Here is a 15,831-nt window from a genome sequence, read left to right on the forward strand (position 1 = left end):
ACCTGGACATGTGCCCTGACCAGCAATCAAACCAGTGCCCTCCTGGTTCATAGGTCGACACTCAATCACTGAGCCACGCCGGCCGGGCTAAAAGTATTTATTGTTGATGTCCTTGAACCCTTTTCAACTCAGGAGCTCCTTGTATCTGAGTGGTAAAGAACAGTCTGTTTGTGCATAGAATTCCTCCCATGTTATTTACTCCGCTGACCTCGTATCGAGCTAACAGTCAAATAAGTTATTTTGGGGAAGGAGAAGAGGAGCACAGTCCCTATATTCGCACCAATTGGGCAGTGATTTCTTCCTGATGTGCAGTAATAAACACATACCAGCTCAAAGCTCCACATTCTGCTGTTGTCCTAATAAAACCCCCCAAAAATGTGTAATGTGAAAAAAACTGAGTGTGCGATACATAGCTTTTTCCCACTTTAGGTCCAATTCAGACGTCACCTATATGCTCGTACCGAGCTGGCTATCGAGTGAACTGAATTTTAAGTCACCTCTCGATCATTTCTGGGTTTCCAGACAATACCCTAGACAGAGAAAACTGGTATTTTCTGCAAATTAATAGAGCTCACACTGAAGTTAGGACAGACTGCAAACATGGCAAGACCGCCAGCATCTCTGCGGGTCGGAGGGAGGAGTGTGTGTGTGTATGCGAACATATGCACGCTTTCATCCAAAGTGCCTCTTTCACAGAAAGCCTACCACCATCCAGAATGGGTTTCAGCAGACTTTCTCCTTTTTGAATCGGCAGAGTCAGAATCCTGCAGTAGCTGCTTTATCATATCACCATTTCCCTCCTCTGTGCAAACATGGCAAGACCGCCAGCATCTCTGTGGGTCAGAGGGAGGAGTGTGTGTGTGTGTGTATGCAAACATATGCACGCTTTCATCCAAAGTGCCTCTTTCACAGGAAGCGTACCACCATCCAGAATGAGTTTCAGCAGACTTTCTCCTTTTTGAATCGGCAGAGTCAGAATCCTGCAGTAGCTGCTTTATCATATCACCATTTCCCTCCTCTCCCAGGGGTCAACGGGTTTATTCTGAGTCTTCATTCACCTTTGAGTCAGGTTTAAATATGTCTTTAATTTCATATATCCAAGGATAACATAAAGTACTGATTTATAAGTTTCCGTTTACAATGTTCAATCCTCTAAACCACAGGCAGTATATTTTCTTCCACAAAGTGATGAAATCACATCAGCATTAAAATGCTGCCGTCGCATCTCAGACAAGATGCATTTTCGAAATGTAATGCAACTAGGAGTCAGGAAGGAAGCTGTAGTGAAAAATGGTGTGTAATTCATTGCTCAGTTGTGTTCTGTAACCTAATAAAACAGCACTTTTATTGCACAAACATGTCCAAAAAGAAAAAAGAATGTCACAGCACATTTTATTTTGCTGTATATATTGAAATGGCTGATTTTTCATGAAGCACAAAGGGCTGGCGTATTTTTCTTTCTGACCCTGAGGTGCATATAGATAGCTAGTAGCATAATCAATTTCAAGGTGCACAGAGAGGTAAACTGTTCATAAAATGCAAACAGACAAAGAAGTAGGACAGAGAGCTGCTACCGAACCCTGAGTGCCATGAAGCTGGCCTTGACGGGTTACCTTTTGCTGGGTCTGCGGAGTGCTCGCGCTGTTCAACAGCCTTGTTAGCAGATGCATGACAACATCTATTTTAGGAGTCACTTGGTAGCAGCTGTTCATGTATTTTTTCAATGAAACAGAATATTGAAAATGCGAGTCCTCCTTAGCAGCATGCGCCAGGGGTTCATCAGAGAAACCATGCTGAGTTACTTCATGTCACTGGGAAAGGAATTAACAACCAATCCCTTAAAAGTCCAGATTTTTTTTTTGGAAAAACAAAAACAAAACAAAACTAAGGAAGGTTTGCAGCGGTTCTCAACCTGTGGGTTGCGACCATCGGAAAACACATATAGCATGTCAGATATTTACATTACGATTCATAACAGTAGCAAAATTACAGTTATGAAGTAGCAACGAAAATAATTTTATGGTTGGGGGTCACCACAACATGAGGAACTGTATTAAAGGGTCGCGGCATTAGGAAGGTTGAGAACCACTGCTTTAGAGGGAAATGGGAAGTGTCTGTTGAAGAAGGCAGGGTTTCTGTTTTGGGGGGATGGAAATGATTTAAAATTGATTGTGACACTGTGTGAATATAAACATCACTGACTTGTGCACTTTAAATGGGTGAACTGTAGGGAATGAGAACTGTATCTCAACAAAGCTATTATGAAAACTGTCAAGCGAATTATTGGTTGGGGATAAACTGAGCCAAAAATCTAGAAAATGTGCTCGCACAATAGAATTTGATGGCATTTTTGTCTTCCCTAGTTTTCCTTAAATATAAAGAACGGGTGCAAATGGTTTTGGTGCTCTTCCACATGGGGAATTATGTGAATTTTCAGGTTCTGCCCAGCCATCTCCGAAATGTTAATGAGCTGAAATGTCCACCATGGTGTTATCTGGAGTCTGACTTGACTTTGTTGCTGTCTTTAACGGTGTTCATCTAATAATGCAAACATTTATTTTGACTTTATTTAATGTTTCAATAATGTTCATGCCTGATGATAAGATGTCTGGGCATTTTTATATGTTTACAGGTTATCCCCACCGACTGTGAGCAAAGGACAATAATCAAGCCTGTGACTCATCCCATAACCAGGAGCAGAGGGAGAAGCAATGGTGACGAGTAGGCTCCATCTCTTTAATCCATTCGTTGGCGAACAACTGCTATCTATTACCCTTCCTTACAATCTTCTAATCATTAGAGCAGAAAAAAAAAAATTCTGCCCAGCCATCTCCGAAATGTTAATGAGCTGAAATGTCCACCATGGTGTTATCTGGAGTCTGACTTGACTTTGTTGCCGTCTTTGTTGTTCATCTAATAATGCAAAGATTTATTTTGACTTTATTTAATGTTTCAATAATGTTCATGCCTGATGATAAGATGTCTGGGCATTTTTATATGTTTACAGGTTATCCCCACCGACTGTGAGCAAAGGACAATAATCAAGCCTGTGACTCATCCCATAACCAGGAGCAGAGGGAGAAGCAATGGTGACGAGTAGGCTCCATCTCTTTAATCCATTCGTTGGCGAACAACTGCTATCTATTACCCTTCCTTACAATCTTCTAATCATTAGAGCAGAAAAAAAAAAAAGAAGCCAGGGCCCAGGAAAAGCAAGGACAGGTCTTTTTTTTGATAGATCTGCATCACTATTATCATCAAACACAACATGCGTGTTTAGAAATCAGCAGATTTTCACTGTGTGAAGACGCACCAACTGAAGTCCTAGAGAAGGGTTTTAACGGGAGCTCAGCCCTGTAAAGTCCTAACGTGGATGTTGAAAAGAGGTTTGCCATCTGTCCAAGTGTGGACAGTTGATGTTGAAGAACAAGAGATGCTAACCCCTGGGACATCTGTCCTAGGAGGGACCAGCTGTAGCTTCTCACTCCTGCTCACTCCTCTCTCCCCACAGGGCCTCGTGACTGCCCACTGAGGGGCGGTTTCTAACAGGTTGTCTGTGCTTGTCCGAATGGCAGCCAACAGCCGCACGTGGCTGCTGGAGTTTAAATTCATGAACAATAATAACATGGAAACTCCAGTTCCACAGCCGCGCTGGCCACACTGCGAGGCCTCATGAGTAACACGTGTCCAGTGGCCACTGAACTGGACGGTGCAGAGACAGGGCGTCTCCATCACGAAGAGCAGTGTCTGACGTGCTGGCTGAGCCCTGCTGCTCCAGGTGTGGTCTGTGGCCACTGTGGCATCCCCTGGGGCCTGTCTGAATGCAGACCCTGGGTTCTCGCTGCAGATGTGCCCAATCAGAAGATGCATTTTAACAGGTGACTCCTGGCACATGGAAGTTTGAAAAGTATAAGTCTGGACTTCCTTTCTTCAAATCCCATGCTCTGGAATGCCATTAAAGCAATCTTTTAAAAACATAACGGCTTGCCCTACCCGGTTTGGCTCAGTGGATAGAGCATCAGCCTGTGGACTGAAGGGTCCCAGGTTCGATTCCAGTCAAGGGCATGTACCTTGGTTGCGGGCACCTCCCCAGTAGGAGGTGTGCAGGAGGCAGCTGATCAATGTTTCTCTCTCATCGATGTTTCTAACTCTCTATTCCTCTCCCTTCCTCTCTGTAAAAAAAAATCAATAAAATATATTTAAAAAAAACACAAAAAACAAAACATAACGGCTTTAACTTTTTAGTTTCTTCTCTATGGTAAGTCTTTTGAAACCTCATAGGGGCGGTAGAGTGAAATGGGTCCTCCACAGTTTCTGGTCCAGCTTCCTCACTCCCAGGCTGTGTGACTTCACACAAGGGGCCTCTCTCAGCAACAGACTCCCTTTTGTTTAATGGAGACAATGACTCAGGGGTTGCTGTGAAAATTAAATGAGGCCATTCACACACAGCTTTGGACATGATGCCTGGTGCCCTGTGAGCAGCCATCACCCATGCAGATAGTTCATGTCCCTCCGTTGCCTTGGATGACCTCTTCTCAAGGTCATTGCCCACTAAGCGCTTTGACATTAAACCCCGTGAACTGACCTCCGCTTTACCTCTTAGGAATCGCCTGCTAGATCAAGTCTTTCCCCAACATCTTCAGCCTGAGAGAGTTTTCTTTTCTCTTCTATTTTTTGCTCCTATGGACCTTGCAGCTATGAAAGCATATGCTGTCAATAGTATGTTTACATTATTGTCTTTCTCACTTGACTGTGAGTTTCTAGAATGGAGAGCTAATTTGGACCTCTAACATCTGTTAGAGTGTCCAGAAAAATGTTGACCTAAAGTAGTTACTGAAAAACCATAGAACAGAAGAAAATAAAAAAAATACTTAGACTAAATAAGAACTTTATAGGTATAACAAGGATATCACAAATTATCAAGAAAAATTGATAAATGTGATGAATTAAAAAATTCTATATGGTATGTGGCATAAAAATCATGAACCAACTTAATAATAAACTGGAAAAACTACATAACATATATGACAAATGCTTCACTCCTATATAATAAAACCCTAATATGCAAATCGACTCAATGGCGAAACAACCGGTCGCTATGACATGCACTGACCACCAGGGGGCAGACGCTCAAAGCATAAACACATGCTTGCGTAAGAAAACAGTCAGTGCATTTCTGGGAACTGGTAAATTAAAAACAGCTGCTAAATAAGATTATACACATCCATTATCAGCAAGAAAGCCTGGTACAAATGCATTAAAAAGCATGGCCCTACAGATGCACATAAGCATGGAGAAATATCTGGAAGGGTATACGCCAAAATGTTAACCGTGGTGACCTATGCAAAGAGTTCACAGTGATCTATGGGGGTTAATTTTCACTTTCTTCTTCCTCTTTTATTCACTGAAAATTCTATGGGAATAGAAAAAGAACAAAACCTCTCCCCCTCCCATCATTCCTCCATTTCAGAAGTTACACACCTTGACTCTCCTGAGGTAACTTCACCTCAGAGAAGAGACAGGTTAAAGCTCCATCCTCATAACTTCTCATGACCTTACTGGAAGGTGAGAAAGCAAATTCTGGGATAGAAGTGATTCCGCAAGCTTTTCAGTTTGCATATTTCTTTGACTTTATACTGACAGTCAATAGGAGAGAATGGGGGGGAAGTTTAAGGAGACTGCACTTTGTTAACAGTTGGGAGGTCAAGCTGATGAGGACATTGGCTTCCCCACTGATTCGGGGTTTATCAGGGGGATCGCACTGGACAGGCAGGTGGCCCTTTTCCTTCTCTGCTTGACTCGCACACTCAGTGGGCGTGCACGACCTTCCCTGAGAAAAGCGCCCTATTCCATTTTTTCCAAAGCTAATGGTGGCATCTTCAGTCTGAAAAGATTTGCGATGGTAACTGATGAAGAAAAGAAATTCTTTAGCTGATTTAAACTACAACAATGACAACCATTGCAAAAATGTGTGCTGGTTACTTAAGCACAGGAAGACCAGTGAAAACTGGAAGTCTATTTGAGATTAATTAAACTAATAAAAAATACGAGATAATTCTTTGATGATACAAGTAATTTTGGGGAGGTAAGCCTTGGGTTGCATTGCCTTAATTTCTAGCACAATAACCAGATCATCAGAAAAACGTTCAGCAAGTATCTGTACATGAGTAGATTAACTATATAATTTGTATGCTTCCTTGTGGGGAGAGATAAAGTCAAAGGGAGAATTTTTGGAGTGTGGTACTAGAAGCAATATAGGATGATGCTAACTATTAAACAGCAAAAACGGGCCATTTGAAAAAAAAAGAAACATTTGAGCTTTCACTTAGAGCTCTAATACTCAATTATATTCACGAAAGGATCCTTGAAAAGAGTACGTCTCACAAATAATAATGATCTAATCACACATTAAAATGCTATTTATCCTGCCACTCACACGCATAAATAAAATTGAAGGGTGTTAGAGCCGATACTCAAAGGATTTAACAAGTGGGGGGCCCAGGCACTTACAGTCGGACAGGATGTCCGACAACACCTGGGCTACCCCTGGGCAACACAGACCCGGAATCCCGGCCCTGCGCAGGATCTATCTGTTTGGCATGCACGAGAGTTCAAAAACCCCCTGCAAAAACATAAGCTGAATTGATTCCATCCCACTGATGACCGATGTATTTCCGGACCCTTTAAGATTCTCCAGGAGCACAACGCTGACAAATGTACATAATTTACCCAGCTAACCAGAAGACACCCTCCTAACAGACGGACATTTTCTAGCTGAACACGAGCAATCCATCTCTGAAGAGTGGTTTGTTGTTGTGGCCGCCCTCATTGACCTTGAATGTTATGAAATAGCATAGCATCGCTTCACCGGTGTGTGATCTCGGCCCAGGGAAACCCCTTTTAGTAGCTGGTTTGACCCTTTTTACAAGGAGGGAGTTACCTTCGATTGAAAACTGACACAAAGGTGTCATCCCGACGGACAGTGGCTCCCTGAGGCTAATGAGGCTGTGTCCAGGGTCAGGGGGACAGAGTGCCTGATGCATGAGTGATGTCTGCCGGGGTCTAAGACCTGGAAGCAGGTGTCCATAACAAGCCACACAGTTACCATCCTTGACTCCATCATCTCTAAAGTTCCTTCACGCTCTAAAGTTCTATTTTTCTCTTAAATGTTGTGGCTCAAAATGGTTATTTCCGTTTCCAAAGTACGTAATTTATAACTAAGGAGCGTTGTAGCTGATGACAGAAACCGGCCCACCGCACAAGCATACGACTGTTCTAGACGCAGCTCTGTGACACCCTCCTTCAGCGACAGACTTTCACGGGGCAGCACACGTCGCTCTGTGAACTTGGAAATGCACCAGGGACTGTGGTTCTTGTAGGACCAGCCACGCAGCCTGGGGTTTCTCTCAGTGGGTACCATTAGCATTTCAATATCATAGGTCTTTCCCTACACTTACTAGTAGAAGTCCATCAAAATCAGATGTGGTCCTGACAGGTAAAGAAAACAGTTTCCCGCAGTTTGAGTGCTCATCTGTGTGACAGAGGAGGCAGAGGTAACAGTGACCACTGCCGTTAGCCCTTCCATCACGTGGGTTCCTATGCAGGGGGAACCTTGACCAGTGCCATGTTAGAAGAGTTGACAAATCCACATCCACGAGCAAGTAAAACCTCCTTTCCTAGTTTCACGGATGCCCGGTTCTCAGGAGAGTGTTCCTGAGGGGGAAACCGTGGTCCCCAGTGAGGGGACTTACACTTAGTGATTCATTAAAGCAACAAAAAGTCTGAGATAATTCTGAGAGCCGAGCTAGCGGGAGATGGAGAGTGGCCCGTCACCAGAAGCACAGCGCCTACCGACCATGCGTCGTAGGAGACTCCTGCCCTGTGTCCACTCCTGGAAGGGCACGGATTGCTTTGTGAACGTGAAATGGCACAGGTTACCCATGTTTTCATGAGGAATAAGCCCAAACCAGACGTACATACACTAGGGTTTGCGTCCAAGAACATAACTGGTTCTTTATGCAAATGCAGCTTTTCTATTTACCCAAATTTGTTAAAAATCACGTAAACTACCCTGTAATTACAATGTACCATTACCGACTCCTTCCCCAGAAAATATAACCTCAGAACAGACTTCTGGACCAAACAAGTAGGTACGTGCAACAAAACCACAACGTCCCAACTTCGGGACAGCACGCTCCCGCCACGCGGCTCTTACCTATGAAGTAGGACAGGAGCACGGCCAGGAGTACGGACACGCCTACGGCGCACAGGGCCGTGCACTTCCAGCTGCAGTACTTGGAGGACTTCTTGAACTTGAAAGCGCTTCTCGACAGCGTGTTTCTGGGCAGCGGCCGGGTAGGCGGCGAGTACACGGAGCCCGAAGCCATGGTGTATCCCGGGGTCGCGGTGCTGAACAGTGGCGTGGTCCCCGTCCCTGTTTTGAATAGGAAATGCCTGTGGAACGGGGGACACGGTTACACATCGGTACCAACAGCAAGACGCACACGTGTTAACACGCGGAGACAGACTGAGAGGCGCTCGCTCTCCTCTCTGTCTCCTTAATCGTTTACTTCAAATAGTTTTAAAAACCTGGAAATTAAGGAAACATTTTAGCCCAGCCGGTGTGGATCAGTGGTTGAGCGTTGACCTAGGAACCAGGAGGTCACAGTTTGATTCCCCATCAGGGCACATGCCTGGATTTTGGCCTCCATCCCCAGTGGGGGGTGTGCAGAAAGCAGCTGATCAATGATTCTCTCTCATCATTGATGTTCTATCTCTCTCTCCCTCTCCCTTCCTCTCTGAAACCAATAAAAATATATTAAAAAATAAAACTATAGGATTCTTTTAAAGACACACACACACAGTCACACACAAAGAGAATATTTTAACCAAAAAAAAAAAAGCCAACTCATAAGAAGACTGAGTTAAGAGGGTCTGTAGTGCAGACAGCAGTGCTGAGGCCTGACAGTGGCGGCTGTCTCTACATCAAGCTGGGAATGTGACGGCCTGGCAAGGGGTTCCCATCGGACCATTTCCTGCACAAACCATCCTGGAACCGCCCTGTATGAACTGCCTTAAGAACTTCTACCCATTGCCCTGCAGACAACTCAGCTTAGGACCTGACAGCCACACGGATTCTCACTGCCACGTGGGAGCACGTTACTCCTGTAAACACAAGTGCGTCGGCCGCGCTCAGGCTGCGGCTGCTTCATTTCCTGGTGTCCCTGACACGTTCTAATCCTAGCCGCTCTCCACTAACGGGACCATCAGGCTTGTGGGTTAAATAAAGGAAATAATTAAATTCTATGTACCCTGTGGTGTGTTTTTCCTCCTGAAATTCCCACTTGTGTCCCTGCTCTGCCCGGCCTCTCAATTCCAACAACTGCGCCACTGCCTCGCCTCCAGGGGACACGAGGCAAGATGAGAAGTAAGAACAGTCTGAGTGCGTGTGGGTTTCCTAACGTCCAGACTACAGGGGGTGGTGTGTGTGTGTGTGTGTGTGGGGGGGGGGATGGGGAGGAATGGTGCAGACTGGAATATAACCATGATGTTTGGGAGAAACATGGTGGGAGATAAAAGGGGTCCCCCCTGACCAGGAGAGGTGACAACAGTCACGGAGTCCCCACTGGGGAGCGAATCTGCCCAGTGCTCTGTGGCAAGTCTGGGGGTGAGGGGGAGAGTTTCCAGAGACGTCTGAGGCTCTCGCTACCACTTCCACTACACGCTTGAGGGCTGAGGACACAGAACTAGCAGAGCGCGGCCGGATGACGCAAGCGGCATCTGCACGCACCCAGCGTGTACTCGTAGGTCCAGGGCCAAAGGCAGGCAGTCCCTGGTACTAGGAAGGATTTCTGCAGAAAAGGAGAAACAGAAAGGATGTGGGGTATAATCACACCGTTTGAAAGACAGAGAATTCAGGAGGTAAAGGTTCCCCTTAGGTGAGGGTATTTCCTCATGACAGGTCCGGGAGAGGGGAGAGGGGGAGTGAGTGAGGGCAGGAGATGGCCTGGTCCCTGGAGACAGAGGCCCCGCCTGGCTCCCCTAGAAGACGGAGCCTGGAGAATGGAGACCACCGGGTACGCCAGGAGACCAGGAAATCGGAGACCTGCAGAGGCAATGGTGTCCGTTGAGAAAAGCGACGTGTGGAGTGTCCGGGGGTGTTCCAGAGGGCTCCCGGGGCTCCTGTACCTCAGCACTAAGTGTGCGGAGTAGAATATGTTTATGGCGCCTGGCTCCCCTAGAAGACGGAGCCTGGAGAATGAAGACCACCGGGTGCGCCAGGAGGCCAGGAAATCGGAGACCTGCAGAGGCAATGGTGTCCCGTCGAGAGAAGCGACGTGTGGAGTGCCCGGGGGGGTTCCAGAGGGCTCCTGGGGCTCCTGCATCTCAGCACTAAGTGTGCGGAGTAGAATATGTTTATGGCTTCAAGAGCGGCAAGGAAATGGCAGCGTGTGCCACTGCCCCCAGAGGCCCCACGGGGAGCAATGCAGCCACCTCAGCAGCAACATGGGGATCGATGAGGAAGGAACTCGGAGCCATGACAACAAACACAACGGCGTCCCGGAGAAGACCGGAGCACCAGCCACCCCCGGCCTGCGACTGCAGCCCAGGAGGAGGGAGAGTCCAGACTGTCTGAGCACAGTGTCTAAGAGGAGGGCTTCAAATAAAACATAGGGAGATGAAGAGAGAAAGTCGGTCAGCATACCAGGTCCATGGATAGGAACGATACAGCCACCGTACACATCTATCGCCTGTCTGTCTGCTCCCATGTGAACGCTAGTACTTCTTATTCCCCTGAAGTTTGTGGGACACAGTAGTTGCTCAATAAATATTGTAAAATAAATAAAGTGGTGACCATTGTGCCGATGTAAAACGTGAGTCCTGGAGAAGTTAAGTACCTTGGACAAGGAGCCACAGCTAACAATAAGTACGTCAGCATACCAGGTGCATGGATAAGGATGATATAGCCACTGCACACATCTATCGCCTGTCTGCTCCCATGTGAACGCTAGTACATCTTATTCTCCTGAAGTATTTCCAGGACGATAGGAAGTTCCTGGGGCACAGTAGTTGCTCAATAAGTATTGTAAGATAAATAAAATGGTGACCATTGTGCCGATGCAAAATGTGAGTCCTAGAGAAGTACCTTGGACAAGGAGCCACAGCTAACAATAAGTAATTTCAATCTATAATAATAAAAGCGTAATATGCCAATTAGCCCCGACATCCTTCCAGACGAAGCCAGGGCTGCGAGGGAAGCCCGGGTCCCGGGTGCCTTTCTTCACTGTAAATAAAGAAAGAACTGGACAAAGTCTATGAGACATCTGTTTGCAAACACTGGACAACTGGCAATGCAGCATTTTGATCACTGGGAGAAGGGAAATAAAGGGATTTTCTGCCTGGAGAAACTTCCTGGACCACACATAGTACCTGGAAGGGGATTCTAAACGGAGCATGGTGGTCTCACTGAGTTGGGGAAACGGATTGGGGGTCAGGGAGGCTGCAGAGGCTAGACTTTGTGGGCCAGTGTATCAGAGAGAAGGGCATTGCCCAGATAAAGAGCCCCAAACATCTGCATGGGGTCTCATTGAGTCTCTAGCGCACTGGTTCTCAACCTTCCTTTTGCTGCGACCCTTTAATACAGTTCCTCACGTTGTGGTGACCCCCAACCATAAAATTATTTTCGTTGCTACTTCATAACTGTAATTTTGCTACTATTATGAATCGTAATGTAAATATCTGATATGCAGGATGTATTTTCAGGGGTCGCGACCCACAATACTGTGCCCTGCATACTTAGAATGAGATTTCAAGTGGTTGGTCAAAGAACAATTACTGAGAACAGAACAAACTACTAGAAAGCTATAGGCTAAACAAGTCCCAGCAATAACAAAGAATTGAGAGATGGTAGAGTTCTGAACCCACATAGTAATGATACCTTTTTGAACATCTGGTACAGTTAATAGAGACCCCAGAAGGGCCATGCCTTGATATTAAGGCTAAATAGCCCTAGATTAAAGGCCACCATAAGTCCCTACCAACAGAGTTTACATTCAATCCCTGAAAGCTGATCTGCAGGAAATTTAACCGTCTTCCAAGTAAAGCTTCTCTTTAAAAGAACAACAAAAAATTTAGACTCTTAGCAATTACTGGGAAGAAGCAGGAGAGTGGGAATCAAAATCAGGAAATATAAATAGACTAAAAAAAACAATAATGATCAAAAGCAGACAAGAATTTTAGACAGCTATTATAAATATGTTGAGGGACTTAAAGGAAAGCATGAACATAACAAGGAGATAAATAGAAGATATAGGAAAGAGCAAAGCGTGCTCTTGCTGGTTTGGCTCAGTGGATAGAGCGTTGGCCCATGGACTGAAGGGTCCCGGGTTTGATTCCAGTAAAAGGCATATGCCTGGGTTGCTGGCTTGATCCCCAGTGGGGGGCATTCAGGAGGCAGTCAATCAATGATTCTCTCTCATCATTGATACTTCTAGCTCTCTTTCCCTCTCCTTTTCTCTCTGAGATATATATATATTAAAAAAAGAGAAACGTGGAACTTCTAGAAAGAAAAGGTCCTATATAATAAAAAGTTTATATGCAAATCGACTGAATGGCTGAAATGGTTGCTATGATGCGCACTGACCACTAAGGGGCAGACGCTCAATGCCATTGATTCCAGTAAAAGGCATATGCCTGGGTTGCTGGCTTGATCCCCAGTGGGGGGCATTCAGGAGGCAGTCAATCAATGATTCTCTCTCATCATTGATGCTTCTAGCTCTCTTTACCTCTCCTTTTCTCTCTGAGATATATATATTAAAAAAAGAGAAAAGAGCAAAGTGGAACTTCTAGAAAGAAAAGGTCCTATATAATAAAAAGTTTATATGCAAATCGACTGAATGGCTGAAATGGTTGCTATGATGCGCACTGACCACTAAGGGGCAGACGCTCAATGCAGGAGCTGCCCCCTGGTGGTCAGTGCACTCCCACAGGGGGAGCACCGCTCAGCCAGAAGCCCTGAGCCAGGGTCATGGCTGGTGAGCACAGCGGTGGTGGCGGGAGCCTCTCTTGCCTTCATGGCAGCATTAAGCTGTCAGTCGTACATCCCCCGGGGGCTCCTGGACTGAGAGAGGGTGCAGGCCAGGCTGAGGGACCCCTCCCCTCCAAGTGCACGAATTTCGTGCACCGGGCCTCTAAAAACAGAAACTAAAAGTTGGCAATCATAGGAACCAAAATTAAGACCTTCCCTGGGAACTATGTTATCATTTTATTCAAAGACATTTGGGTCATTTCTTCCTGGGAATTGGGATTTGAACCTGGGCTTGTGGGACTCTACTACGTTATTTTAGCCTTGACACTAAAAACATGTACTTACTGTGTGCAAACACAATGAGCCGGACACATGCCAACATCAGCTTAGACATCTCTGTTTCAACTCCTGAAGTTTGTGGAATTAGTACCAGATGCTCATCTGCTTTGGTGATCATGACAAAGCACTCTTTCAAGACTTAGGCTTGAGTTACTATGAAATTACTTTTCTTAGAGCAAAAGGCAACTCTGAGATATTGCCAAAAATAAAGACATAATATTAAAAAATCCACTATCTATAATGATAAAAGCGTAATTTGCTAATTAGACTGGACAGCCAAACGACCTTCTGGACGAAGCCGGGGCTGCGAGGGCCGAGGCAAGCCACAGCAGCTGCGAGGGCTGAGCCTCTTGCACGAATTTCGTGCATCTGGCCTCTAGTTCATCAGTATTAGTGGAACTGAAGACTGCTTTATCTTCAAAGAGTTTCTAACTTATTTATACACAAATTTACTTGTGCTGTTGCAAGAGACATACTTTGGCCACTGACTTTCCATGGCAGAGGTACACTTCCCCTTGCTCTAGTGCCCACCCGTCTCAGGGGCCATGAGGTCAGTGCCTGGCAGCCGTGTGTCCTTAATAAATACAGAGACATGATGAAGCATTGAAAGACGAGCCAACTCACCAATGCACTGTATTTAAATTCACTGTCTTCAATATTTCCAGGTGGCTTTCTAGTGAGGGAGTACAGAAAGAATTTGCAAAGATTGTTTAAATTGATGTGTCTTTGAAACCCATCATAAAAAAAGGGTGCCACGCCTGTGAGAACAATTCCTTTGGGTAAAATCAGCTCTGAAAATAGATGCATAAAAATACACGTGAAGGCCACTCAGACACACGCTAGTGTGGTGGGGAAGGTCCATGTCCGCATGTTCCTACAGAAGAGAACATCTGCCTTCATAGTTGGGAGAATGGTGTGATTTCCTAGATTCTGACAGGTGTCTTCTCTCCAAAGTCAACCATGTTTTTCTTCCCACTGCAACACAGAGGGCACACAACACCGGCAGGTGCGTCTTGTGACGACTGCCTGTCTCCAAGCCCAGGACTTCTCCTTCACCGTTCATGGGCCACCACGCTGCTTAGCTGGCGTCTAGACCTCCCCAAATACTTCATGAGGGAACAGATCCATTAACCCTGAAACCCAGCGGCGGGAACATGACACGAGTGCACGAGAAAATGATTCGATCCCTAATTCTTTATAAGGCACATCCATCTGTGGTCTGTCCCTACCCCGTGACTCCGGCCAGGGCCTCCAGCCTTGGGACTATGCTTCTCATGTATGAAAAAATCTGCAAAAATGACTATCAGACACCTATGGTTGTGATCGGGCACCCACACGAGGTTTACAGAATAAAGGCCCAAATTTCCTTCACTTCTAAGACCATCTTTGGGAATGAAAACCGTGAATCCGGTGAGACTATTCACCGCTGTATCGTGTGATAGAGCAGCGGCGGCGACAGATGACATGGAGCAGGCGGGGCAGGCTCTGCTCTGATGCCCTGAATGATGCCCGCGTGCCGCCTGCCTCCAGGGCCTCGGCGATCGCACCCCGGTGGGGAACCGGAGGCTCACTCCATGGCAGGCGATCAGACACCCAGATGAGGAAAACCAATTCCAAAGCCCAAGGCAGCGGGGCAGGAGGTCACTGAACACTGACAGCTGCTGGGTGGCTTGGGATCTGCAGGGGATCCTATTAACGGCACCGGCCAGCGGACGAGGCCGTGGGCCCGTGGCATTCACCGCGCCACAGAAACATGCACGGGCAGGACGGCTCCGCACTGCGCCCCACTGACAGCTGTTCTTCTTCCGGAGTCGGAGGCCTGTTTCTTTGGGGATCAGCCTCCAGACCAACCTCTGCATTTGGGCTCCCGCCTTGCTATGTTTCTAACGGATTCTCCGACGCACCTCTGTATGGGTCGTGTCACAAATTCAAACTGTAGGACACAGACCGGAGCTGCTCATCCATCCTGCTGCCCCCTCCCGCCGCCGGGCCACTGTGAGCGAGTCTGTCCCTGAGGCGCAGGGGTGACTGTCAGTGACCCCTCCATCCGGCCGCCCTCCTCCCGCCCAGCATCCAGCCTGTCCCACTGTGAGAATCGTGCATCCTCTCCTCTCCAGCATTTCTTTCCCTTTTCTTTGTCTTTTTCTAGCTGGGCTGGAGCAGGTCTGGGTTCTCAGCTTCCTCTTTTTGTCTATTTGGCAGAGAAGAGGCAAGACTAACATTTCCATTACGAACTTTCATCTTCTCTCAAATGCAATGTCACGTTTCATACACTGGATGTGCCCAGGACACGGAATTATGCCTGTGAGTCCAGACATAACATCTGTCTCCTCTGCGCGCAGGCCTCTTAGAATTTGTTTTTTGTGTTTTTTTCCAGCTCCTTCTCTTGGCAGATATGGTTTGTTTCTGAGTAATTCTTCACTTTTGATTGACTTTTGTCTTTCAAAGTAATAATCATAAACTTA

At 46.4% G+C, this 15,831-nt stretch overlaps 1 protein-coding gene across 1 annotated transcript in view; it reads right to left on the reverse strand.

The window, feature by feature from the left end:
* The window catches only part of TENM3 (teneurin transmembrane protein 3), a 600,673-nt gene that overhangs the window by 141,892 nt on the left and 442,950 nt on the right, over positions 1-15,831 (reverse strand). The window contains exons 5-7 of the mRNA XM_014531397.1: positions 8,216-8,454; positions 7,904-7,909; positions 3,893-3,915 (exon numbers count right to left, since the gene is read on the reverse strand). Coding sequence (XP_014386883.1) covers positions 3,893-3,915; positions 7,904-7,909; positions 8,216-8,454 — 268 coding nt within the window. The remainder of the gene's footprint in view (positions 1-3,892; positions 3,916-7,903; positions 7,910-8,215; positions 8,455-15,831) is intronic.

The sequence above is a fragment of the Myotis brandtii genome, unplaced genomic scaffold (assembly GCF_000412655.1).
Source record: "Myotis brandtii unplaced genomic scaffold, ASM41265v1 scaffold802, whole genome shotgun sequence".
Classification (NCBI taxonomy): domain Eukaryota; kingdom Metazoa; phylum Chordata; class Mammalia; order Chiroptera; family Vespertilionidae; genus Myotis; species Myotis brandtii.